The sequence below is a fragment of the Theobroma cacao genome, chromosome 1 (genome assembly GCF_000208745.1).
Source record: "Theobroma cacao cultivar B97-61/B2 chromosome 1, Criollo_cocoa_genome_V2, whole genome shotgun sequence".
In the NCBI taxonomy this organism is placed as follows: Eukaryota; Viridiplantae; Streptophyta; class Magnoliopsida; order Malvales; family Malvaceae; genus Theobroma; species Theobroma cacao.
This window is the reverse complement of record NC_030850.1, coordinates 35124614-35148536: the sequence shown is the minus strand read 5'-3', so window position 1 is coordinate 35148536 and position 23923 is coordinate 35124614. Positions and strand designations below refer to the sequence as shown.

Genomic DNA, 23923 nt, shown 5'->3' with positions numbered 1-23923 from the left:
CAAAATAAATGCATGCAATTATGAGTCTAACTTTATAGATTTATGAAGAAATTACAGTGAAAAACTAATGAATTCTAGTGAATTATTAAAATGGAGGATCAAGTGAAACTTAATTCTTCAGCCTATAGCGAAGTTTTTAGTTACAACGTGTGAACCTACCGGCCCTCTAGTCCCAAGTTGCAGAAGACAGAATAAACTCTCCTTTTTTATCAAGTGTTAGCACTGGAAAATGTGAAAGATGGCCTAACCCTGATGTTCACCAGCAGAGAAACCAACTTAACTTCATCAAAAGATCTTCTCAAGTCTGCTTGGGTTTCATCAGTTCCATACTTCAATTACCTGCACTGCAATGGCCTATTATCGAGGGCAAGAAAGCCATGTTCATCCATCTCAAAATCTTCCACTAGTCTTAGTCCTTGAGCCACCACCAGTCTTTAAATTTCATGGGGACCAACTGTTGAAAAAATTCCAATTCTTGAAAGCATGGGAATCACCACTCCCTCTGGACCAATTCTTGACTATACATGCACATTCAGTCCAAGCCCTTCTCTCGCCTGGCACACATCCAGTCACGCTTGAAACACTCAGGCTGCTGCCATCTCTGGGGCTGATCGTCACCACCAGTGTTGGTCTCAACCATATTGACCTGCCAGAGTGCCGCAGGCGTGGAATTTCTATAGCCAATGCTGGAAACTTGTACTCTGAAGACGTCGCTGATTTGGCTGTTGGCCTGCTGATTGATGTGCTCCGAAAAATCTCTGTTGCTGATCGGTATGTAAAACGGCAGCTTTGGCCCAGTGAAGGAGAGTTTCCTCTTGGAATCAAGGTGATTTTCTCTCCTTCTAACCTATATTCGTAGCGTTGACTTTAACTATTTCTTTTCTGCTTTGGAAAATAAGATCTTTTTCCTGAGAAAATCATTTCAGACTTGAATTCGATGATGATAAAAGAGCAAATTTTGAGGTTAATGATCTATGATGGTTTCCAGTTCATCCCCACCTTTTCTTTTTTTGTATGGATGATGGATATTCATTTTGAGGTTATTTGCATATTCAGGTGGGCATGAATTTTTCTGCCCTTTTGCTTTTTTCATGTGTTCTGTGGCTGAATTGTGTGGCCACTCAGGACCCAGGGGACTACTTGTTTTTTTTGTGGCTGATTGTTGTGACCCATTTGGTCTCTTTGTAACAGGGGATTAGCAGCTGAAGGGTTTTTCTATACCCTCTCTGCTTTTTTCTGGCAACCCCCTTGCCAGCTCTATCAATAAAATGTTCATGCCCTTCAAAAAAAAAAAAAAAAGAGCAAATTTTGATATAACATTTACAGAGAGGCTGTTAATCAAGGAGGAACAATTACCAAAATTTCCTCTTTCTTTCAATGCTGTAACCATGCTTTTAATTTGTCACCACCATCAGGACCCAGATGGTAACTAGTGTCTCTTTCTAGTTATGCATTCTTGATGACTCTGGATTTGGGGTTAATTCTTTCAGTTAAGAGGCAGACAAGTTGGAATTGTTGGCTTGGGAAGCATTGGCTTTGAAGTAGCAAAAAGGCTCGATGCATTTGGATGCAGTATCTTGTACAACTCGAGAAGGAAGAAGCCATCCATACACTATCCATACTATTCCAATATCTGTGAACTTGCATCTAACTGTGATGTTCTTATAATTTGCTGTGCATTAACTGACAAAACCCATCACATGATTAACAAGGAAGTTCTGCTAGCAATGGGGAAGAAAGGAGTCATTGTTAATGTCGGACGCGGCGCTATTATAGACGAGCAGGAAATGGTGGGGTGTTTAATGCGAGGAGAGATAGCAGGTGCTGGCTTGGATGTGTTCGAGAAGGAGCCTGATGTTCCGAAAGAGCTCTTTGATTTGGACAATGTTGTGCTGTCACCGCATAGAGCTGTTCATTCACAGGAAACTTTGATGGCTTTGTGTGACCTTGTGGTGGGGAATTTTGAAGCTTTCTTCTCAAATAAACCCTTACTTACCCCAGTAGTTGATGAATGATCTCATTGATTAACAAGGAAGAATTACTGAATTTTGAAGCTTTCTTCTCAAATAAACCCTTACTTACCCCAGTAGTCAATGAGTGATCTCATTGAGTAACAAGGAAGACTTACTGAATTTCTTGTTTTAAGTATGTGCGTTGTCTGTCATGTATGAACATGAAAGTTATTGATGCCAACAATTGTAGACAATTGGCTTCGGCTATATCATGGAGCCCGAGCCCAACAATGTTTTGCGTAGTGCTGCAATCTCTGCCACACATTGAAATTGCCTACTATTCAACTCACCAATTAATTTGGAATCAATGGCCCTGTTTCCTTAGCAAAGAAAGAAAAACAAACTTGGAATCAATGGACCAAATAATTATATTAAATAAAATTCAAAGAAAGAAATTTCTCATGACTCAACCCTTTTTTCTATAGTTTCTGCTGCAGTACAGGCCTTCTCTCTTGCTTCGGTTTCACATTTTCACCTAAACTCAAACCATTAATGGAGCATCATCAAGAACGAAGCGATCACCGATCCCAAGACCTCCCTCAAGTCCTAGTCATCAAACCACCACCAGTTTTGACACTTTTTGAGGACAAATTCATCTCAAGCAAATTCCAACTCTTAAAAGCATGGGAGTCAACACTCCCACTAGATCAGTTCTTGACCAACTATGCAGGCTCAGTTCGAGCCGTCCTCTGTTCTGGTGCTTCCCCTATCACCGCCGACATCATCCGGTTGCTACCTTCATTGCAACTCGTCATAACCGCCAGCGCAGGTGTCAATCACATTGACTTGACGGAGTGCAGGAGGCTTGGCATCGCAGTGACCAACGCTGCAGGTGTGTTCTCGGATGATGGTGCTGACGCTGCTGTGGGGTTGTTGATTGACGTGCTCAGAAAGGTTTCTGCTGCTGATCGGTACGTTAGAAATGGTCTTTGGCCCGCGAAAGGAGACTACGCTCTTGGTTCTAAGGTAACCCTTTCTCCTTTTTAGTTTCATGTAATTTGTGGATTTTCTGCTAGATTTTTGGAAAACATTAACAGGAGGAAAGATGATTGAACCTTTTGCTGGGTCCAATTAAAAGTATTAGGAAATGATGCACACATTTTTTTCGTTTTGGGAAGAGGATTAGAAGGAAGAATTCATGATTCATAGCTAAGTTAGTAGAACTTTTCTAAGCAAATTAATCAATGTGAAGGGGATTTAAGATTTCATGTCTGCAAACAGAATCAAATGGTAAAGAACAACAGAGAAAAAGAATCTGCCATTCTTTCTAAACTGTCAATGAAAGCTGAAGGATTCTTGTCAAATCATGGTTTAAGAATAATTCTGTTGAAAATTGATTCGTGTACTCTCCCATTTGTTCTATTCTACATTCGGATAAAACTTGAATGGCTGGAAATAAGGTTGTGAGAGATTGACAGTACATATAGCAAGATTCATACTCATTGTCCTTACTCTGTCTAGAATTACTATCTTGACTATGAATTGATGCATATATCAGCTGGGAGGCAAGCGAGTTGGGGTTGTTGGACTCGGAGGGTTTGGCTCAGCAGTTGCCAAAAGGCTAGAGGCCTTTGGCTGCACCGTGTTGTACAACTCTCGAACGCAAAAACCTTCTGTTCCATACCCCTTCTACTCCACCGTTCTCGAACTCGCCGCCGACAGCGACTCCCTCATCATTTGCTGCGGATTAACTGCTGAAACTCGGCACATGATTAACAGGGAAGTCTTGTTGGTACTAGGGAAGCAAGGAGTCATCGTCAACATAGCTCGAGGAGCCATTATCAATGAGAAGGAAATGGTGGAGTGTCTGGTGCGGGGAGAGATCGGAGGAGCTGGTTTGGATGTGTTTGAGAACGAACCCAATGTTCCCGAAGAGCTCTTTGGATTGGATAATGTGGTGCTGTCACCACATAGAGTTGTTTTCACACCAGAATCCTTCGTGGCTGCCTCTGAACTGGTGGTGGGGAACTTGGAAGCTTTCTTTTCAAACAAGCCATTACTTTCTCCTGTCATCTATGAATGAAGTGTATTTCATGCACAATTAATATAAAAATAATTTCACTAGGAGTCTTATTTTATTTAAAAAAATTAAAATTGTTATAAGTGACTGTTAATTTCGATCAGATATCAAGTTACAATTATTTTAATTCATGTATAAAATTATAACATGGTAATATATTAAAAGTAATTTTTTTTAATGAGAATATGAATTAACTTTGATGAAATTATATTTCTTGATCATGTATAAAATTATAAGCCCTTAACTATTTAGCAAGGAAAAATCCGGTTAGCCATAAAACTTAGGGTTTAACAAGCTCTTACGGGGTGTCTCTAACAAGCTAATTTGGGCCTTAAAACTTGGATTTTATAGAAAGGCCCAAATGCTTGATTTGAAGCCCAATTTTGGTCCAACTGGTTAATATAAGGGAGTAGTTAAAGGACCAATTTTCTTTTTTTTTTTTTCATTCGAATATACTCGACTGATCGTATTTTACTCTATACTATTACATTAATAATTTTTTTTTACTGAATCTTACTGTATCTTCACCTTGATTATATTATCTTATATTTTTTGTAGATATTTAGTCAAATATTTATATATTTTTTTAATCAATATAAAACAAAATAATGTAATCTAATTATATTTTTTTAACGAATACGTACTTATCAAGAAGATAGATCAATATGTTTTGAACGTAAAATGTTTTATTAGAGAAAGAATCTAGTTAATATATATATAATACCAGGTCCTTTGAATACAATGATTATTATGGTTATATTTTTTAATTTATTTTTCATTGCCTCCTTTTTATTATTATTATTATTATTAAATTATTTTAGGAATTCTCACTATGGGAATTTCACTTAGATTATACCATGTCAAGTACAACTATTCATCTGGATTGGATCATAAGCATGTGATGAGATAGCAATTATAGTGACTAAATAGACGTCTTAATTATTTAATCTATGCCTCGAAGAACTTTACGAAAATCACTATTTTCTTAATTTCTTTTTTTTTATTTAATTAATTAAAATATTCATGTGCAATGCATCAGATTAATTTATATTATTTATTTTGGTTATTTTATGTCCCTATTTATTATTTTTGGACATATTTATTAGTTTCAATCAGAGACGGAGAGAGGAGACCAGTAGAAGCACTGTTCCTCTAAAATTTTAAAATTTAATAATTTCTCTTTGTTTTTTTTTTAAATTTTATAATTTGACCTTTATTTTTTTATAAAAAAATTATAATTTTACCTCTATTAACATTAAACTTTTAATATGATTATTTTATAAACATTGTTTTTGACTCCAAACATGAAATCTTGATTCTGTCATTAAAGCTTACATTTAACTGCATTCGTCATTTTCTGCATCTGATAATGCACCAAATAATAATCATCGTAGGCAATGGTAAACAGAATCAGGATGCCATTGCCGGTGGTGACGGACTGAACTGAACACTAGTCATATTTAGCTAAACCCAAAGATTAGCCATTAATCAATCTCTTTCAAATCCGAAACTACAGTATTTGCCACATTGGCTGAGAACGACAACATGGAAGTTCGGCTAGCTCTTTTCGAGGGCTGCTGCCTAGCTAATTGCATGGATGGTGGCATAATGTTCTTTTGGCCTATACAGGGAAAATCTAAGTAAACTGCACAAATTCTTTCTTCTCCGGGAATGAAGCATGTAAACCAAAATTTTTGATCTCTGCACGTGAAACTGAAAAGGACGCCTCTCAGAATCAGCATCAAATCGATGTTCAATCGACCCCCACCCATGGGCTCGAGGGTCAAACGTATATAGGTTCTTCTTTTGTTGCCATTCTACGAGAAAGATCGGTCTTGGATTTCATAGCACAAAACCTTATGTATATGCTATGAGGTCAATTCCAATAAATAGACATTTCTCTTGTATTATTTATATTATCTACTATGCTTGTCAAGACCTTCATTTTTCATGTCAATAATCCACATAATTGACGTGATAATTTTTGGTATCATCTATTCAATAATCACACGTCATTATCTCCTTATCATTTTCACTTTATCTTTATATATGTTCCTTATTGCAAGACATTCATGCATATAATTTAAGTTATTAAAATCGTACTGATCATGAATTTTATTAAATAAAAAATAAGATTATGATTTGAATCGTTGAAATCATTATATTTATCATATATGTATACAATATATAATATATAGTAAGAGAATAATAAATTTTTTTTATATAAATATAAATTTTTAATGAATCTAGAGGATATGAGCTTGTAAAGACGACGTAACAATCATATTCGTAATTAGATTGCAAAATCATGCAAACAGTCTCAAGTAGCTTAACAGGCTATAAGCTGTCTTTCACTCATCAACGTCTTCGAAAAGGTTAAATATCTGTGAGAGAAAAAAAGAACCATGCACTGTGTTTGATTTGTCATGCATCGGAATGAAATAAAACAATCGGATGTCGTTTTTACGAACTCAATCTAAAATCTGATGATCACCGAACATTCTTGGCCATTGATTGACAGTGACTATCTAGAATATGAGAAAATGGGTCTGAGGTCCTGCTGTTCTCTACCAGAGGAATTCTTGTGACCTACCTTTTTCCGCAAAAGTTGTTCAATTTTCTCTGAAGACAAATGTGGAAACAAGTACACTAATTAGGGAGCAATCGTTGGTTGATTTGATCACTAATTATAATTAATTATTAATTGTGGAATCCATTGCAATCTTTGTATATGTACACACAACCACAAAAAATGAAGTAAAAGTTTATATGTACACAATCACGTAAAGTGGAGTAAAAAGGAGAGTAGATTTTTCTTTGTATAATAAAGGTATATTATTTAAAAGAAATTCTTCAACTATTAGAAAAAATTTAAATAAATTTTTATTTTTTTATTTAAATTTTTATAAATAATGATTGATCAATTATTATTAATCAAATTATCACTTATCATTTTATTCAACGTGACATGTTGAAATATCATAATAATAATAATGTGATATGATGGTATTATCCGGTGACATTTTTTACTCTTCATATTAATATCATGTCAATGTCACGAGGGTTTTCTTTTAATGCTTACGACTTAGCTTTTGCTTACCTAAGGACACCTAAAAAGGCTAGCAACCTTTTCAAATAAAACAAATAAAGATCATGACAAGCACAACAAAGGTGAAATGAGTTTTGGGAACAAAGAAAGAGTTTTTATTGCATATAAAGTCAGTACAAAAGTGATTAGTTCCAAATGAGGGGGCTTAAGGGATTTATATAGGTCACAGACCCCTGTGGGCCATTACAAGGTAGTGACTAACGGCTAGGCAGTGTTTTGAACTGTAGCGCACCCCAAGCTCCTCTAAACGGCTTGCAACGATTACCCCACAAGTCTTGGGCTAGCCAGTAGTTCTCGCGTGCTTGGCAGTATGCTTGTCTCTCTGTGCGTCCCAGCTGCATGCCAATCTGCCCCGGGTGCTGGCGTTGCGTACTTGTGTGCTGCACACCTTTGCCCTCCAGTCTTGTATGCCCAGGCTTCCCGCGCATTGCCTACGTGCCACAACGCTGCCTTGGCATAAAATTTAAGTCTCAACCCCTATTGCTGGTCCACCATCAAGCTGGTTCGCGTACTCTTGAGCCTCAGTCCCTTGCCATCAAGCTGGCTTGCCTTCAAGTACAAAATTGCTATGACATCAGCATAACGTAAGCTTAAAATAATAAGTGATATTTTAATTAATAGTAATTAGTTAATTATTGATTATAAAAATTTATTTAATTTAAAATAAAAATATAAAAACTTAATTGAGTGTGATAAAAAGATAACAATTTAATTAAATTTTTTTTTTCAAACATTATGTTTATAATAAATGATCAATTGAACCTTCCTGAGACCTGGGTGAAGATGGTAAGTTATCAAAATCTTTAATAGAAACGGCTGGATACTCTAAATATTGATCTGTCAACAAATTTTGGCCTCCTTATGGTAAATGAAGTCGACCTTTGCCATATGTTGATGTACACAGAAAAGATCAAAACACAGGTATATATATACCTAATTAAGAATATAAAAGTCAGAAATGATACTAAAACAGTAGAATAATTATCTCTCCAGAACCAAATTTGTGGAATTCAGAATCTGAGGAGGTGGACCTTCTTTCTATTAACTGTCAAAAATCTCTCTAATTGGTAATTAGATGTATATATTGCAAGTTACCCTAATAATCATAATTATGTGAGGTCCTCAGTAGTTTTCTGTATAAGGTAATTTGTTGAGTGTAATCAAGGGCATTCATGCATTTACCATTGAATCAAATACATGAATGTACCTATTAAGTGTATGGATTTTCTTTCCTTTTGTTTTTTGGATAAGTCAGGTGCATGTTGCCTAATATATTTTTATTACCTTTTATTTGTTTAATAGCCACCAAGAGATATGTAATTTAAGGGGGAATTAAAAAATCCAATTTAATCTCCAAAAACAACCAGAGAGGGAAACATATTAAAGAGGGAATGACCAAACAGGTCATACAATTAATTGATTAGATTCCAAAAAAAATGGCCTTGCCTTCTGTCTACAATTTCTTCTGCCTCTGCTTCTTCTTATTTAAACTCTTTCTTGCTCCTCGCTAGCCCTCACTGGCTTCCTTCCTCTCTCTCAAAACCAAAAACACAAACATTCAAGTCACAGCTGAAAATGGTGCATTATCTGCCGATGGATTGCGCCAATCCAGACAGACCAATGCCTCTTGCTGGCCAGGGGCCTAATACTTTACCAACATCCGCAGCAAAGCATGAAAATCAACCTTTAGTGTTCGATGCATCTGTCCTAGGATCTGAATCCAACATACCCTCTCAGTTCATATGGCCTGACCACGAGAAGCCATGCCTTGAGGCCCCAGAACTTGTGATTCCTACGATTGACATGGGAGTTCTCCTGTCAGGTGACCCTCTCGCTGTCTCCAAAGCGGCAGAGCTTGTCAATGAGGCATGCAAGAAGCATGGCTTTTTTTTGGTTGTGAACCATGGGGTGGATTCCGGGCTTATCGATAAAGCTCAGCAGTACATGGACTTGTTCTTCGGCATGCAACTCTCTGAGAAGCAAAGGGCACAGAGAAAGACAGGAGAAAACTATGGGTATGCGAGTAGCTTCGTTGGCCGGTTCTCCTCCAAGCTGCCATGGAAAGAAACACTGTCTTTTCGATATTGTTCTGACAGTCAAAATATCGTGGAAGAATATTTGGTGAATGTGATGGGTGCAGATTTTAGACATTTCGGGTACGTAAAAATCTCAACATTTTATTCCTCATACAAGCAATAAGAGAAATGTTTGCCTTCGATACAAAAATAGCAAAAAACTTATGATATTCATAACGTCAAGATTAGTGTCCAACGAAGCAAAAAGCTAAAGACAAATTATACCTGTAGTGTCTGTCCAATTACATTCGAAGCCTTTTTTAAAGTGTGGGTAGAATTGGACATGCATTTTAATGATAATGATGATTTGTCCAGTTAAATACCTTTCCTCCTGAAATACAACACGTGATAATTTCATGGTCTTTTAAGTTAATTTGTGAAAGATTACTATTACATTTGTTCCTCTCTTGATTTTCGTGCTTGATAGGAGGCTTTACCAGGATTATTGTGAAGCAATGGGCAAGCTCTCCCAAGGGATTATGCAGCTCATCGGGATAAGTCTCGGACTCGACCAAGCCTACTTCAGAGACTTCTTCGAAGGACATGATTCCATTCTGAGATTGAATCACTACCCGCCATGCCAAAAACCTGAGTTGGCTCTAGGAACCGGGCCTCACTCCGACCCCACTGCCTTGACAATCCTCCATCAGGATCAGGTAGGTGGCCTTCAGGTGTTTGCTGATGGAAAGTGGCATGCTGTTACTCCCATCCCAGGATCTTTCGTTGTCAACATTGGCGACACAGTCATGGTAAGATCTTTGAATATATATATATATATATATATCTTGTCAGTTAAGGGGTCAATCGTTGGATTTCTTGTCATGCCATGAAAACACAAAAGGATTCTTGAAATTAATTGGGTGAAGGGGGGATTTAAGCAGGAATCAAATGCTAGTGCAGGATTCTCTTAATAATGAAGGAATTTGTCATCTTGAATAAGACGGCCGTAGTTCAAATTCGAAACCAACATCAAAGTTAATTTATAAGTATGAAGACCTGTATCGCAATATCACAGTTGTGTTGAGCAGATATTCTTCAGCTTGATTGTGAGAAAATAACATTGATAATGATGTTTCAGGCTCTATCAAACGGCATTTACAAGAGTTGCTTGCACAGAGCAGTGGTGAACAGTCAAACTGTGAGAAGATCTCTCGCTTTCTTTCTGTGTCCCAGGATGGACAAACCGGTAACACCACCTGCTGGTCTACTGAGTTCCGAGAATCCAAGGATATACCCAGACTTCACCTGGGCAACTTTGCTGGAGTTTACACAGAAATATTACCGTGCTGACATGAAAACTCTTGATGCATTCTCTCATTGGCTTCAAGAACAAGACACAAACAAGAAAACACCTTGAACATTTCAGCTATAAAGGTGAAACAAGAGGGAGACAAATTAAAGTAGGGACAAGCATTTATTTTGCTCGTGGTGGGTCTAAGGAACAAGGCAACAGAAAGAGGCTAGTCTTTCGATTAGTTGTTAGTAGCTTAGTGCTTCAGAGAATCATGTAAAACAAAAATCATTAAGGAATTAATAAAGACCTCAATGCTTCTTATTTTAACTTTCTTTTACAATAATTGAGTAGTTTACTTGTGTTTTGGTACTAGTCCATCTCCTTGAGTACTATTTCAAGTACCAAGGGCTCCATGATCAAACAAAATAAGCACGTGATCAAACGAAAGCAAATGCAGATATCGATCCTCCATATCTAAGTAAGTACTTGGTTCAGCTATATACCAAACAATGAATCCAAACCCTGAGAGAAACTGATAAAATAATGAATGAAAAGGATTCTTACACCAAGACATGCATACCCACGAGGTAGCAAATCTAAAAGCTAGCTGCTAAAGCTGATGAGCCGACTGCCAATAGTCTTGCAAGCAGAGTTAAAATGTTAAATTCATGGATAGGTAAAGATGAAAAGATCACCAAGCACGACTTACTTCTTGTTATGTGATGGTTTAAATCAACATTAACTAGATAAAGTGGATTACCAATGCCAAAATTAAGTTATAAAATTGATATATAAACCTTAAATTCCTAGTGATGATTAAATGTCTTGCTGATACTGTGACTAATCAAGGACTGATGGACTTCCTAAGTGGAGATGATATGTTCTTTTTTTCTTTTTAACCTTTTTAGCCGAAAGTGTCATGACCATATACACTCTCATGCATCTTAACTCTTCTATCTACAATAGATATAAAGATTTACAAATATCATGATTGATTCTAGACTCAAAAGTTGAGAGTGAGACTGAAAGAGGGTGTGCAAATGACCTTATTCTTTCAAAGTCAATGACTGAATGTAGATTTCTTGACACCCTTTTCCACCATTTTAAGTATCCAATTTAAGTTAAAAACTTTTGATTGATGGAGAAGAAACTCAAATCACATTATATACTGAGATATTGAACAGTTGAAGAGACAAAGAACAAATTTTATCTGAGCATAACTGCAATGAGCCTGCAAGTAGATGTCAAATCCCAAAAATAGTTAAAGCATCCTTAAAAAATCATGATTTAATCTCAAGATAAAACATTGATGTTCTCAATTCCTTCTTTAATTATAATTAGTGCGGTTCTCGCCAACTTCTCCAACAAAGAAAAATTACTTGTTGATAATGATATGATTTGCAGTTTCTATGATGTTGGTTTTGTGTTAAAAAAAGCTGACATCAAAAGGGATAAATAATATACAAAGATAATATACACACACATACCAGTTAAAGCTTGTATATTGAAGAAGTGATGTGATTGCTGTCCAGAATCCAATCAGTTCGACATCATTTCTCAAGGAATATCTTTCTTGACCAACATTTATGCACGGAAAAATGCTTTTTGTTTGTTCTCCACCAAAAGTATCATAACTCTACCATGGAAAAGATTTTACTTATGATTTTATGATAATGTAAAATGACACAATCTTCTTCTTCAGAGACAAACATGGTAATGCTATGAAAGAATGACGTGGTAGAGACAGTAGATGGGCAAAAAAAAAAATGATTTTGATAAATTATGTCAGTATAAACAGTAATAATTGGATTAATATTGTAGTAACGGATTTGATTGTTTCAATCTTCCTTCCACTTGTGAAGGAGTGAGGGATATTCAAAAATCAGCACGTGTGCTTGTGGAATTCCTGAGGAAATTAAACCTATAAAGAAATAAAATATGAAACTATTATTTGTAAGAGGAAAAATTAATGAAGAACGAATGCGGGAGAAGAATTGGATGGCTTTAGTGGAATTGACCAACCCCCCCAAAAAAGGTCATGCCTGCTTGCCAGCAAAAGCAACTAGGGAAATAGTTGTATTTATCACTTATTAGCGATATTTAGTAACAAGCACATGTTCCAGCAAAAGCAAGTTTCGTGATATGACCACAACCACAAGCAGCATCAACTTTTGATACAAAACAGTTAAAAAGAGGAGAAGATTCTCACTTGGCAGGGCAGATCAGTTCAAAAATTCTCTGATTTTTGGCTCTGTAGAATCATATCTTTCCAGTTCAGATTGTTGCTTGACTTTCTATTGACAGGGTCTATTGGTTTAGAAAAAGTGTCATTCTCTCTGAGATAACGGTATCACATCGCATCGTATATAGGCCAAGGGGTCGGAAACCTGCTTTTCCGTTTTGAGGACGAGAACAGCATTTTGCAGATATAGATAACTGGTGTTTTTTGACGGATTTGGGTTCTAATTTTATCCCAGAGATAGAGAACATTAGCATAGGGCTCGACGGGCTTGAGTTTCGCTTGCTACTTGGTAAGCAAATGTCCGACTCGATACTTGAATAATTACACCTCTGTTCGTCCATCAACGGTGGATCTGTCCGACCACGGAAAACCTAGTGTTTGGATGTTCATTAACCTCGGCGAATAGATCATTTCAGGCATTGAGCAGAACTGAATTCTGATTAACAGTAACGAATCACCGAGCAGCGAGAGGAAGAAAATGAAAAGCCTGGAATCATGTCATCCTTTTCCTAGATTGCTGCTCTTCAAGGAAAAAATGTTTTGACGTGATATGAAAATAGGACGACGATTTACTCCTACCTGTGATATTGTTTCCAGCAAGCACAACTAACCAAGAAATTGCTGAAGAAAACAAAGTCAGAAATTCGAGTCTTTATAAGATTTAAATACTCATACATTAAATCCTGCAAACGAGCCATTGTTCAAAAAATACAGTGGACTCAGGTTCATATGAGGTTCACTATTCTGTCTAAATTGAACTTATCTCCAAAATGGAGAAGGGAGGAAAAAATCAAAGGGTGTCTTCGCTGGTTAACATTGCATACAATCTGTTAACTCGTTCCAATGTGTGAGTGCTTCGGGGAATGAATTTAATGAATTACAAAGAAGAATAAACAATGTGGGATAGAGAGAAGCAAAGCAAAAAACAAATAGGTCACACTTAATCAGGTTTATTCACTCAGGTTGCAGCTCCGGAGGTAGGGGTGATCATACTTGATGTACTTGGCCCAGTATGGTCGATACTTTGTCATAGCCAACTCCAGCCACGGTTTCATGTTGCCGTTATAGTGGATAACTGCTGCATGGTCAATTTCTCTCCTGTCTACACTTGGATTGTAACCCAGACCAAGTACATGCCATGACTTCTCAAGTGGATGTGTCAGACCATAAAATGTAATCAGCCCAGGAGGAAGTGTTCCAAGCTTCCACAACACTCTATCTTCATTCTAATAAAACATTTAAACAACACCAGAACAAGAAAAAAAAAATGAAATCAGAACATAAAATGACTGTCCTTGGCCATTTTGACGTTAAAAGTCAGGGTGATCTGAACAAGTTTACCTTTGTTGCATCTGAGCACAATTCAATTATACCCAACCGTTAACTAACTATAATAAAATAACTTTTCAGCATATATAACTTAAACTATATGTCCATTAGAATGATACATAATGATTGGCAAACTTGTGGATTTGACCTGTCAACAACTAAATGATTTATCTGTATGCATGCTTGAAGGTGTGTGTATATGAAGGACAAAATAAATAACATGAAATCAGATATTGGTCTTTGCATAGACTCACCATATTTTGCCACTTGTGGTATATGCCAGTTATATCCTTCTTTTTCCACTCCTTGAGATCAAAAATATTCATTCCATATGCCCAACCACAAGCATTAGGATCAAAGTTTCTTGAAATATGAGGATTTGAAAAGTTCAGATACTTGTCAAATCTATGAAAGCTTTCACCACAGGTTTCTACTGCACCATTCACTTTTCCATGGAGATCCACAGACCACAATCCAGTCAAATCTTTCTGGACAACAATGTCATCATCAAGAAATAGGATTTTATCTAACTTGGGGTAGACTTGTGGCAGATAGAACCGCAAGTGGTTAAGCATTGAGAGATACTTCGGGTTTCGGTACTTCAAGTTTGAAGATCCAGATGTGGTTGGATGATCAGCCTTGAAATAATACTCCTTCATTGCAGATGTCTCAAGCTGCCGTAGGACAGGGCAATAGGATGAATTAAGCCACTTGAATTCATCAACATTTTCAACATGAATGGTGGCTTTTCCAGGGGGATTCAACAGAAACCACATGTTCATTGCTCCAAAATTAAGTTTATCTGTAACAAGATGGAAAACATGTTTTGAAGGATCCTGCAACACCACCCAGTAGAAGAATTTAGTGAAGACCGCACCTGAACCTCAATTCTAAACTATCTAATTCCAAAAGTGCAAAAGAGAAGAGCAGCTTAGATAGTTACACAAGATAAGGCAGCTCATATCACCTTGGCATTCAAGATAGTTGAGTTGACAACAACTGATGCAGCCAAGACATTATCAGAGAAGAGGGCATAATGGTAGAGATTTGGATTTTCCAAATTCTCACTTCTAGGAAACTTTCTCTTTTCAAGGGGAAGGAGATAGTATTCTATGGTCAAACGCATCGATAAGCAATGGATTGCATTGGGAATTGTTTTGGCAGCTAATTGACTCAGGAACGTGCTCTGTTTTTTCAAGCTCCTAACTTGTTCTTCTGCTATCTGAAGCATTGCTCTGAGCTTTCCAGTGACCAACTTGCAATCATACAATTGCTCTCTTGCTTTGGATAGAACTTGGCCCATAGCTTTAATTTTCTCGGATGCACTAAACAAAGTTGCATGAGAACACAAAATAAAAACTGCCAGAATCACCAAGAGCGAAAACAGGAAGAAACATATTCTACTGCACATAGTCAATGAGATTAAAGATCCAACATCCTTTTACCTGCGAGGTAGATCAGCATCAGCTGTTGACTCCCCTAAGGCACGTTGACTCTCTTTGAGTCTAATCTGTAGTTCTTGAAGCAACTCAAGCTTATTTTTCATCTTTGCAATACTTACATAAACCTTTGCCATTATAATTTGATCCCTCATCAAGCGCACTGTGGAATCAGAGTTATCATTCTCATTTTCTTTTCTCCATATATTGTATTTGCCCAGAACTGCAGAGTCCACAGCTTTGGATCGTTCAATGGCGGCATTTTCAAGTTTCACAGTAGCTTCAGCATCTTGTTGCACCAACTCAGCTGCCCGCTTCTCACGTCTTTTCTCTCTAAGTTGCTGCAATGTAAGTAAAATGCCTATAAATTAATATAATTCTTTATGATATTAATGCACACAGTGCATAAAAAAAATGATATTTACCCTTCGAAGTGTTTTAGCAGGTGTATCATGTGAATGATCATCTGCATAAAAAAGGCGAGTTAGCATGAAAGCAAAATTACCAAGAGCATTTTGCAGATATTTAACAGAGGAAGACATTACCATCTAGAACCTTTCCCTCTTTTACTTGAGATGTTTCTTGTTTGAAGTCTGTAGCCTTTTGGTTTGACTTTGAACATGTAAGAATCCAATAAACATCAATCAATCAGCACTAAAATTGGAAAAAAATTTCGGCAAAAGGCTGTACAAGATAGAAAACTGCCAACCCAATAGATGTGACTTGTGAGGCAAAGCATAACAAGGATCCTAACCTGAGAAGTAGCATTATCCTCAACTGAAGCTTCTACCCCAATAACTTTCCACGATGCAGACAAATTGCCTTTTCTGAAAGAATCAAGACTTAGTGGACCCAAATCAGCCGTGCTTGAAGTGACAACATCGATGACCTACAATTGATTTAATTGTGGCATCAGAAGATGAATATAATCGACAATTAAAATTGATCACTTGTCAGAATGAGAAACATGATGAACTCATCCTGTATATTTGCTGACTTGCGTTTACCTCTTTAGTGAGAAGGGATTTGATAGATTGCAATGCCAGCCTTTCCCTCCAATCAACATTCTGCAAAACTCAACCATTTTAAACCATGCACAGAGTGAGTATAAAGGAGCCACCAGAGTCCGTCATCTCATATATAAGGAATGTAAATCGAAAAGCTTTTGAAGAATTTACCTGCTTGCTAGAATCACTTTGAATACTATTTTGATCTGCACAAGAAACAATAAGATCAGATGCAATTAAGTATAAACACCAAAATGTTTGAAACATTAACAACGCAACAAACAAAAATGTACAAGAACACAATCATATCTCAACTTTAGATTCACAAAGCAATTCAACTAAATTTAGCTAGGCATCATTAGATGAAGTCTTTGTTTCAATTCAAAATCAGTTAGATTTCTAAGCTAAAAGTTCTGTTATAATGCAACATTAGGTGAACTGGAGCAATAAATTTCAGTTAAAATTGAAACTTCGTGGGAACACCACTATTCGCTGACAAAGATTGTTTAACTAAAGTTACACGATTTGATTTTAAATTTCTAACCAAGTCAGAAGTCAAAAACTTAATCAAAGCCCAGAATAAATTATAAAAATAAGGCACTTTTCATCAGAGTGAAATGAAAACATCTGTAAATCAATCAAACAACGAAATAATTAATCATCATTCTCGAAATTAATTTTCTGAAATGCTAAAATCGAAGTGAATAAGAAAATCAAAGGCAAAGAGAGATCTGTTCAGTAGTACTTAAGAATGTGGGGGGAAATCAAGAGAAAACGAACCAGAAATATAAAGCCCTCGCCCGACAAGGAAACCAAGTGGCGCGAGAACTGAGAAGAAAACGAGAATCGCGATAGGCAATCGAGATCCAGAACTTCTGTTCCTTTGGACGCCCACACCGGATAGTCCCCGCTTCAACGCCATTGGCTATCAAAGCCTAACACCAACAATAAAATCACTCAGAAAAAGAAAAAACTGAAGAATCAAAAAGTGAAAAAAAAAAAAAAGAAGAAGAAGGAGAATTACGAGTTAACAGTGAGGAGATCTCGTGAAATAGAAAGCAGCAGATGCGTATCGAAGCTAGTAGCAATAGAAGAAATCCATTGGGAAGCAAGCATCAGATTAAAGCGTAATCAAATACTTCTATTATAAAAAAGTAGAGAAAAAAAAAAAGCGAGCAGCGTGTAGAGAAAGGAAATGCAGAGAGAAGAGTAGAGTGTGGCTGTAGAGGCTAAAAAATTTTATCTTTATTTTTATTTTTCAAGAACGAAAAAAATGAAATTAGATAAGAATGCGGTAATTTGATAGCCCTAAGCAAGCCAACGAGGCAGAAATGGGGAATAAATTAAGAACGGGGATCTTCGATCTCGGGCTTAATGTAAATTCTTCTTTTATCCTTTTTGGTTTCATATCATGTTACCTATCCGAGAGAGAGATAATTATTTTAATTTTATTGGTTTTAATAGCGTCGTTTAGCCGACACAGACGATGTCGTTTTCATCGCCAGTCTGGCCTCTATTACGAAATGGGGCCACACCTGATTCCAATCAACTACACACGCACAAGACGCTGTGCTAAACTAACGGTATAAATTGATTGCGAGAGGGAAACAAGCAAGAAGGAATAATACTGTTGGGTTTTCCGTTAGCTTATGACAATCCTAACAATCAATTAAAATCAAAGCTCTTATTTTTCTAATCAGGGCCTGACAGCCTACGCAGTAGGTATGATCAAATTGGGCCAAGTTGACAAATTCATGAATGAAAAAAACTTCTCAACCACTGCAACGCCTAAATACTTGCAACGGATTTGACATTTTTTTTTTTTTGAAAAGCAAACGAGAATATTCATTAAGAGAAGAGGGAAAGAATGGATTTGACATTTTAATACTTCCCAAAACTCTCAAGCTACATTACTGAATACAAGGGTTATCGATTCAATATTCGAGCAGCAATGATATAAAGGTTCCCTACCAGGGACCAGTCCCTTCCTAACATTTTTAATAACTTCAATCACACAACATTTTGCATCAGGTTGATGATTTCCTGCATCATAGAGGGAAAAGTTTTGAGCGAAATGCATTGCAGCACTTCCCATTCCAAAGTCGGCTCTATTCTATTAACTGTCTTATACATGTCAGACAGTAGATAGCTCCTCTCACATGATAGCCACATCTAAGTAATCTCCAATCTGCACATGTCAAATAAAAAGTTAATGACAAAGCTTGAGAATACGTAGGGGGGTGATGCCACTACAAGTGGAGATTCTGCCTTACCTCAAAGCTGAGTTCACCTAAGGTTTTGCCGTCATCTAATCGCCTCCCGTTACCATAAGAAAAGGTCTTCCCGACCTGATGGAGCAATAAAATATATCACAATCCAAACTATCTCATAGGAACAATTTATGCATCAACTACAGAATACATGCATTAATATACACCATATTTCTTAAATACATCTCATCACAAAGTTTACTAGATATTGCACATAATTCATCACTCATGCATTATCAATAATGACAAAGTTTGGCCTGACAACATTAAGTAAAGCCAAGGTACAAATTAACCTAAATATGTCATCATAGGAACAAATACACACAACAATCAGGATTTTTTTTTTTTAAACAAAGCAATTAGTTGAATATAACCCAGATCACAAATAAAGGTGCAACAGCTTTAAGTTACAAGGATATGGAAGGATGGAAGGAAGCAGAGCTGTGAAGAAAGAAATAAGCCTAACCTCTCTCACCACAAAACGTCCATTCTTGTCAGGATATACAAATGCAAAAGACAGTCTTGCATCTCTTCTCCTTGCTGCTGGAGCTACCTCCTTGACCTGTACATGAAGTAAAATCAACAGAGTCTAAAGACTGTGGAAGAAAGAAGAGAATGTCGCAGAGAAAACTACCAATAAAGTTGATAACAAGAAAGACAATTCAACAAACTACTTCAACATACCAGATCAGTTAACTCACGAAGTGTAGCATCCTTCCATGTATAAATCTGAACCTCATCCTTGGGCTCCTTCCCTCTCACTGCAAAATCTTCTTTAGAATGATGACCCCCGATCTGCAGATTTTCAAAATTGAGTCATAAACTCGAAGAACTTTCTATGTATAACAAGCAAATATGGCTTCAGGACAAAATTTATATTCTACAACTAAAACGAGTTATTATGGCCTTTCCTTGAAAGTATACCTAGAATAAGCAGAAGGAAAACATGTTTTACAGTCAACTGCGCATAGCAGATGCTAATAGTTGGAAACTGTACAACCTTTCGCTATGTGATGTATGCATGTGACAATGAGGTTTGTATAGGCATGAGTACAAGAAACTAGTTTTGATGTTATAAACTAGTAACAGAACTATGTAAAGAGAGTATGCACAATAAATCAACTTTACTCCATGGCTCATATGTTTTACTCACAGGGACTTGGCCATCTTCCCAGAAAGACATAAGTACACTAATGTACGAATGAACCTAGCAAATCATTTTGCATTTAGAAAATATAAAGGGAAATACCATTTGAAGAGGCAACTCCATTTTATTACATGCCTAAATCTCTTGCCTACTACAAGTCTCACATGAGCATCTTCTCAAGGGAAGACACTGATTTACCCTGTCATTGCGATGTTATAGGAAAATATTTAGATACTCTACATAAACCATAGACCTTCACCAACAATGTAGGTTCCAAAGGCTCAAGGCAGAGTTAAGTGAAGGGGAAAATTCAAAATAACCATCTAGAGCTCACAGCCAAGATAGAGTTGATATGCAGGTAACGCTCAAAATAGAAAAGATAATGGGAAATCGACACTAAATGGCTCATATGCATCCCAACAAGACAGCAGCTTAAACAAGCATCATTATATTAAGCGGGAAAAATGAAGTCAAAGCTCTGGGTTATGAACATACCTTAGTGAAAACTCGAAGCAATAAAGGACATGTCTGCATTAAAAAATATAAGGGAAAATAATTAAAAGATCATAAACCAAAGGATGAGCTTAATAATTAAAATAATTATATCCAGAAATGATAGAAGCAGTCACGCAGAAAAATCATAGCATCAAAAGAGATCTAAGTTCTGAAACCCTACGCAATAAGCATAGATTTGCAATTTCAAATTTCAAACTGTGAAAATTTTCAACAAATGCATAGATTTATATGCTTTGAAACCCTAGAATTCCAAATGTTTAGCGATACAGAGACAGAAAGCGAAAGGGAAGGGTACCTTTTCGCGATCAACAGGCTCAAAGCGAGGGCGAGGGGGAGGAGGAGGACCTCTCGCCGGAGGTGGTAGTGGTCTCCCGCTCTGTCGTTTTTGTGCCTCTGCCGCTCCCGCCATCTTTCTTTTGATCCAGAAGTTTCTATTCGCAGTTTGCGCTTCCTTTAGTTCCGGCTCCGATTATAGAAGACTACCGCCGCGGTCCATCTCTGCTATCTTCAGCTGATATACTATCCGAATCTGCGAGGTTTGTTGGATTGGGCCCATCTGAGAGAAGTTTTTAGGCCGTAACCCCTGCGAATTGGGTCCACTGTGGTCCAACCCTGCTTTGCCTTCCTAGCCCATTCCCTCTTGCCAAATGTTTCAACCCTTCTTGTCATGTTATATACATTTCACAAATCATTTAGCAAGCTTAATTTGAAATTTCATGAAAAGTCAGACTTTATTCTTAATGCTTTCAATCTCCGTCACATAACCGATAATTCACTAAAAATAAATATAATTCATATTCATATTATGATTCATATTATTTATAAATAATCAAATAATCAAAAATAGAATAAAATAACATCCTCATTTCACTTACATGTTAAAGTATTTGATTCATTAATGGATGCATAATTTTTTTTTAAAAAAAATAAAATTTAAATCTCCCTTCTTCCAATATATAAAAAAAAAATAACATCACTTAATTTTACACCCGTAAGGAAAGACAGAACAGAGATTGAGAGTCAACCGATAGCTCTAGCTAGGCTAAGGATAGGGACATGCAGTTTGTGTGACCTTTTTTGTTTTACCACCCATCTGTTTTGAATTCATGGTTCGATCAAATAGTTTGGATGTGGACTGGGGGCAGTCAGTCGAGAAACTCCAGATGCTTGAACCTGCTTACATACGTACCCCACCCCACATGAGTTGCAGGCTTGCAGCTCCCCTGAAAGCAGGTGGACCCCCTGATCCACTCCACTCCACAGTTTATTTGTAGTTTATAGCTCAACCTATCAGGCTGGCAAAGATGGATGCCATATTCCATTCCCTACAACTACATATATTATGAGGGGGCTATTACTCAAACCCCATGCTTTTGTTTTAGCATTTGACCCAAACGTGTCAATGGTTTCGTCTAGTTGCTGAGAGACTTAATCAGTCTCATTTGAGTTGATGTGACCAAATCATTGTTGCTTTATTATGTTCTAGTTTGTCACAATCTATAATTGATAGCTAGATACCATGGAGTGTACTTATTTAAGTGAGAATAAGGGGGGATTTCAAAGGTAATTACAGGAAAAGTTTTGGAAAAGAGACAGACGATAATTCCAAGATAGTCCCTATTCGACTATGTACTGGTTGTTCCCTCTTCACCGCAAAAGGATGAGACACAAGCATGCTTAGTGCTAAGAGCCTGAAAGCTCATCTGATGGTGAAGGCCAAGGCAAGAAATGGAAATGTGAAGCAAAGAAGCTAGCCCAACCATCGAAGCTTTCCAGAAACAGTAAGCTCTAACCACCACCATCACCGTCTTATTCTTTGCGTCACAGCCCAAGGATGTGGTTGGGTTTGTCACTGTCTAGGGGTGGTTGGACCCACTAAAGGAAATTATACACCCTCCACATTGGTACGTACTGTTCATTTTCCCTTTTACCCTTTTTCTTTTTCAACTCTTTTCCTATTCGCTCCTCATTGTGGTAAGATTGTTGGTGATGGGAGGTGTTTCTTTATTAGGGTTTCATACGGCGGAAAAGGCTAATGTACATAGCCATGCCATTTCTGTTAAAATTTAGCCAGTTTGGTCCAACCCTGTGACGACACCACATGAAGGAAGAAATTTCATAAAAGGAAGGCTAGCCAGGATGCTAATTCGGATTTTGAACTGAAAGTTTTGGACTACATTACCAAGACTCTTTGCCTTTTAAGCCTTTGGTTTGGGTTGAAACACGTATTCTGTTAATTGGCTTCAACCTAAACTTGGCCAAACAATCCTTAGTTTAGCCAAACAGAATAACAAATGAATTGATAAAATTAATAATCTCCCGAATTAAAGATTTTAACATTGTTTTGTTACAATTTTTTCTTTCGTTTATCTATCATGTTAAATACGTTTAATTTTCTTGTAATCATATAAATAATTAAAATCTTTCTTGAACTTCCTTTTGTTGGGAACCATATGCTAGTAGGGGTGTGGTTGTAAATGGAGAATAGAATTTGTTGTAGAAATAGAGAGTAGCGGCAGGGCTCGGAACAAAATTGAACCCACAGAAAAAGCATAATGGGCATTGAATCGACCAAAATTAAAGAAGGGGTGGGCGGGGCCAACTAGGTACGTTTTCTTGTGATGCATAATGGATAAGAGTAGTACCAACACTCCCCCATCCAGCTCACCTGATCCGCAGATTCACATCAAAGTTTTCAAAGGTGTGATGGGTCATACTCATAAGGCGTTCCATTGTTATAAAGTGTCATTTTCTCCGTTAAGGCCAACTTGTACATCAGGCAGAAAATATTGCACATGGAGTAAATCAAATTAAAACTAATTAAGTGCCTTAAAATTTTAATATTAAAGGCCAGAACAATGATTGTATTTATAATCAAAACATAATATTTAAAGAAATTCTTAAATTAGTTTTTGATATTCTCATTTTGAGTCAAATAAATTTTTATCATTAATAGTTAAATCAAACAAAATATTATTTATCAATTTATGCCATATGATGTTAACATGTTATAACGAAAGATGTGACATGATAATATAGGTATGTGATATTTATATCCTTTACATCAACATCACATCAACACTATGTGAGTATTTTAATTAATTTATTTATTCAATCATTAATTATAAAATATTATTTAAATCAAAACAAAAATATAAAAATTTAATTGAACACAATAAAACAATAATGACTTATATAAATTTTTTTTAAATAAATCAGAAACTTGTTAAAATATTATGAGTATAATTAATCATCCATTTTGGTTTCTTACACGCTTTGCCTAAATGTTCTTCTCAATATACATATCAATTAACTTTTTGTTAGTTTTTTTGCTTATCATGAACTGCTTTCCATTTGTGCCTCACATGTTTTACCTAATTGCAGTTTCTTCAGCCACATAATCATGATTTTGTGCCAACTTGCAGTGAGCTAATTTAATTTAATTTGATTTTGCCAAATTATTGTTCCAACAATTTGTTGCAAATCCAATCAGTCAAAACTGATTGGCCCCCCGACAAGCATC

General features: G+C 36.6%; 5 protein-coding genes across 5 annotated transcripts; 3 read left to right on the top strand and 2 right to left on the bottom strand.

The window, feature by feature from the left end:
* Nucleotides 25-2221, top strand: LOC18614256 (glyoxylate/hydroxypyruvate reductase HPR3). The gene is made up of 2 exons (XM_007051926.2): nt 25-826; nt 1491-2221. Exons 1-2 carry the CDS (start codon nt 350-352, stop codon nt 2013-2015), a joined length of 1002 nt encoding a protein of 333 aa, XP_007051988.1. The 5' UTR covers nt 25-349; the 3' UTR covers nt 2016-2221.
* LOC18614255 (glyoxylate/hydroxypyruvate reductase HPR3) lies at nt 2394-4076 on the top strand. Its single transcript, XM_007051925.2, has 2 exons — nt 2394-2978; nt 3511-4076. Exons 1-2 carry the CDS (start codon nt 2505-2507, stop codon nt 4033-4035), a joined length of 999 nt encoding a protein of 332 aa, XP_007051987.2. The 5' UTR covers nt 2394-2504; the 3' UTR covers nt 4036-4076.
* LOC18614254 (gibberellin 20 oxidase 1-D) lies at nt 8676-10759 on the top strand. Its single transcript, XM_018120693.1, has 3 exons — nt 8676-9297; nt 9644-9965; nt 10295-10759. The coding sequence occupies exons 1-3, from the start codon at nt 8717-8719 to the stop codon at nt 10571-10573; spliced, it is 1182 nt and encodes a 393-aa protein (XP_017976182.1). The 5' UTR covers nt 8676-8716; the 3' UTR covers nt 10574-10759.
* On the bottom strand, nt 13326-17887 carry LOC18614253 (polygalacturonate 4-alpha-galacturonosyltransferase). The gene is made up of 11 exons (XM_018128280.1): nt 17492-17887; nt 17248-17402; nt 16639-16673; nt 16468-16527; nt 16215-16349; nt 16006-16072; nt 15886-15926; nt 15467-15801; nt 14989-15346; nt 14276-14857; nt 13326-13918 (listed from the first exon to the last, which is right to left on the bottom strand). Exons 2-11 carry the CDS (start codon nt 17387-17389, stop codon nt 13643-13645), a joined length of 2031 nt encoding a protein of 676 aa, XP_017983769.1. The 5' UTR covers nt 17390-17402; nt 17492-17887; the 3' UTR covers nt 13326-13642.
* LOC18614252 (histone deacetylase complex subunit SAP18) lies at nt 18310-20908 on the bottom strand. Its single transcript, XM_007051922.2, has 6 exons — nt 20696-20908; nt 20380-20412; nt 19422-19532; nt 19204-19299; nt 18741-18815; nt 18310-18655 (listed from the first exon to the last, which is right to left on the bottom strand). The coding sequence occupies exons 1-6, from the start codon at nt 20807-20809 to the stop codon at nt 18623-18625; spliced, it is 462 nt and encodes a 153-aa protein (XP_007051984.2). The 5' UTR covers nt 20810-20908; the 3' UTR covers nt 18310-18622.